The 1,551-nt window shown below is 37.3% G+C and overlaps 1 protein-coding gene across 1 annotated transcript; it reads right to left on the bottom strand.

Annotated features, from left to right (window-relative positions):
• Positions 1 to 1,046: 1,046 nt before the first annotated feature.
• On the bottom strand, positions 1,047 to 1,199 carry SARC_15866 (hypothetical protein; the record flags this gene model as incomplete). The annotated part of the gene is made up of 1 exon (XM_014290022.1): positions 1,047 to 1,199. A coding segment is annotated over one exon (153 nt), but the record flags the coding sequence as incomplete, so codon positions are not given.
• Between the last annotated feature and the right edge of the window lie 352 nt (positions 1,200 to 1,551).

Raw genomic sequence — 1,551 nt, forward strand, 5'->3', positions numbered from 1 at the left:
TAAATTATATTATTTTTCATATGTTCAAATTGATCAAAGGCATAGTATTGTAAAAGCAAAGCACGAAAGAGTTGTGCGAACAACGTCTCAAATATTGAGAACGATTCGTTTATGTGAGAAATACAAGCTACTAAATGTTTCGAGCCAACCCTGCATTCCCGAATACATATGTGCAGACATCTTTCCAGCTAATACACTATCAATGAATCTAACGGGCTAGAAAGGTAACTCAGCTTCAGTATCAAATTCGTATTGAAATTTGAAGGCAGCGAATTACACTTACTCATCGTCTCTGCACTCGATCCCGGAAACATAAGCCAATCATCTACAAAGAGGGGTAGAGCTAAATCTACTCAGCAGTCCAGACATCAGTATAGAAGGTATAAATCTATTCATCCTCAAAGTCAGATTCTAGATCCGATTCCTCCTCTGCCTCATCATTATGGTCATCTTCTTCTTCGGACTCGTCGGACGATGGTTCTTCCGGTGCGGGTGGTGGCTCCACGGTGATCTAAAATAGAGCAAGACATACAATATACATCGTTGAGTATGGATGTATCATTGTGCGGGTGGTTCTATCTATATCAGACAACCAACTAGTTGGCCCACAACATATCGATAAATATAACATGGTGCGAATGGCGGCAATATAAAGCCTCAAGATGAGGCATTTTCGAACAATTAAAGTCAATTGGTGTGGGTGGCTGGTGGTCCTAAAGTACAATAGGAATAGACTAGAGAATGTATATAATACGGCGCTGGTAGTGGTTCTACCGTAACCTGCTGCTACAAAACTAAAGGTACTGACCAGCGCAATGTACCCGAAACTTCAGCGTAGTCTCCTCGGACACTCACTAAACACTATTGAACGCATCAACCAACATGCTAGAAATCTTGGAGCCCAATACTCAACCTACAAAATAAACTATACTTGATATTCCATAGAAAACAACAAACACTCTGCTGTCATGAAGGTTTACTTCCATATTCTAGGACACACAGCACATCATCCCACATGCGACGAAAACTGACGAAACCCTGCATACCTCCACTTCCTGAGTCTTGTTCGACCCTACGTACGAGTTCGAGAATAAGCACAGTGTGATGGTGTATTTACCCGCCTTTGGGAATGGGGGGATAACAATGTCCAGTGATTTGGTAGTAACAAGATCGTCCACCTTCACGGCATGTGTCAGCATCTGGTTACGGTTATCGGCCAGGAAAACCCACCAGCACTCTTGTACCTCCTAGAATATAAGGTGAGAAAATAAGGAATCGAAGAAGATTAAAACAATGAGCACAGAGCATCGTGAGGGGATTATATAAAAGTCTAAACAATTGAATACAACTTAGACAACTGAACTATACTCCACGCGGTCAACAATATAGCTATATTTATATATATATATATATATATATATATATATATATATATATATATATATATATATATATATATATATATATATATATATATATATATATATATATATATATATATATATATATATATATATATATATATNTATATATATATATATATATATATAT

This window comes from Sphaeroforma arctica (assembly GCF_001186125.1).
Source record: "Sphaeroforma arctica JP610 unplaced genomic scaffold supercont1.6887, whole genome shotgun sequence".
Taxonomy (NCBI): domain Eukaryota; class Ichthyosporea; order Ichthyophonida; genus Sphaeroforma; species Sphaeroforma arctica.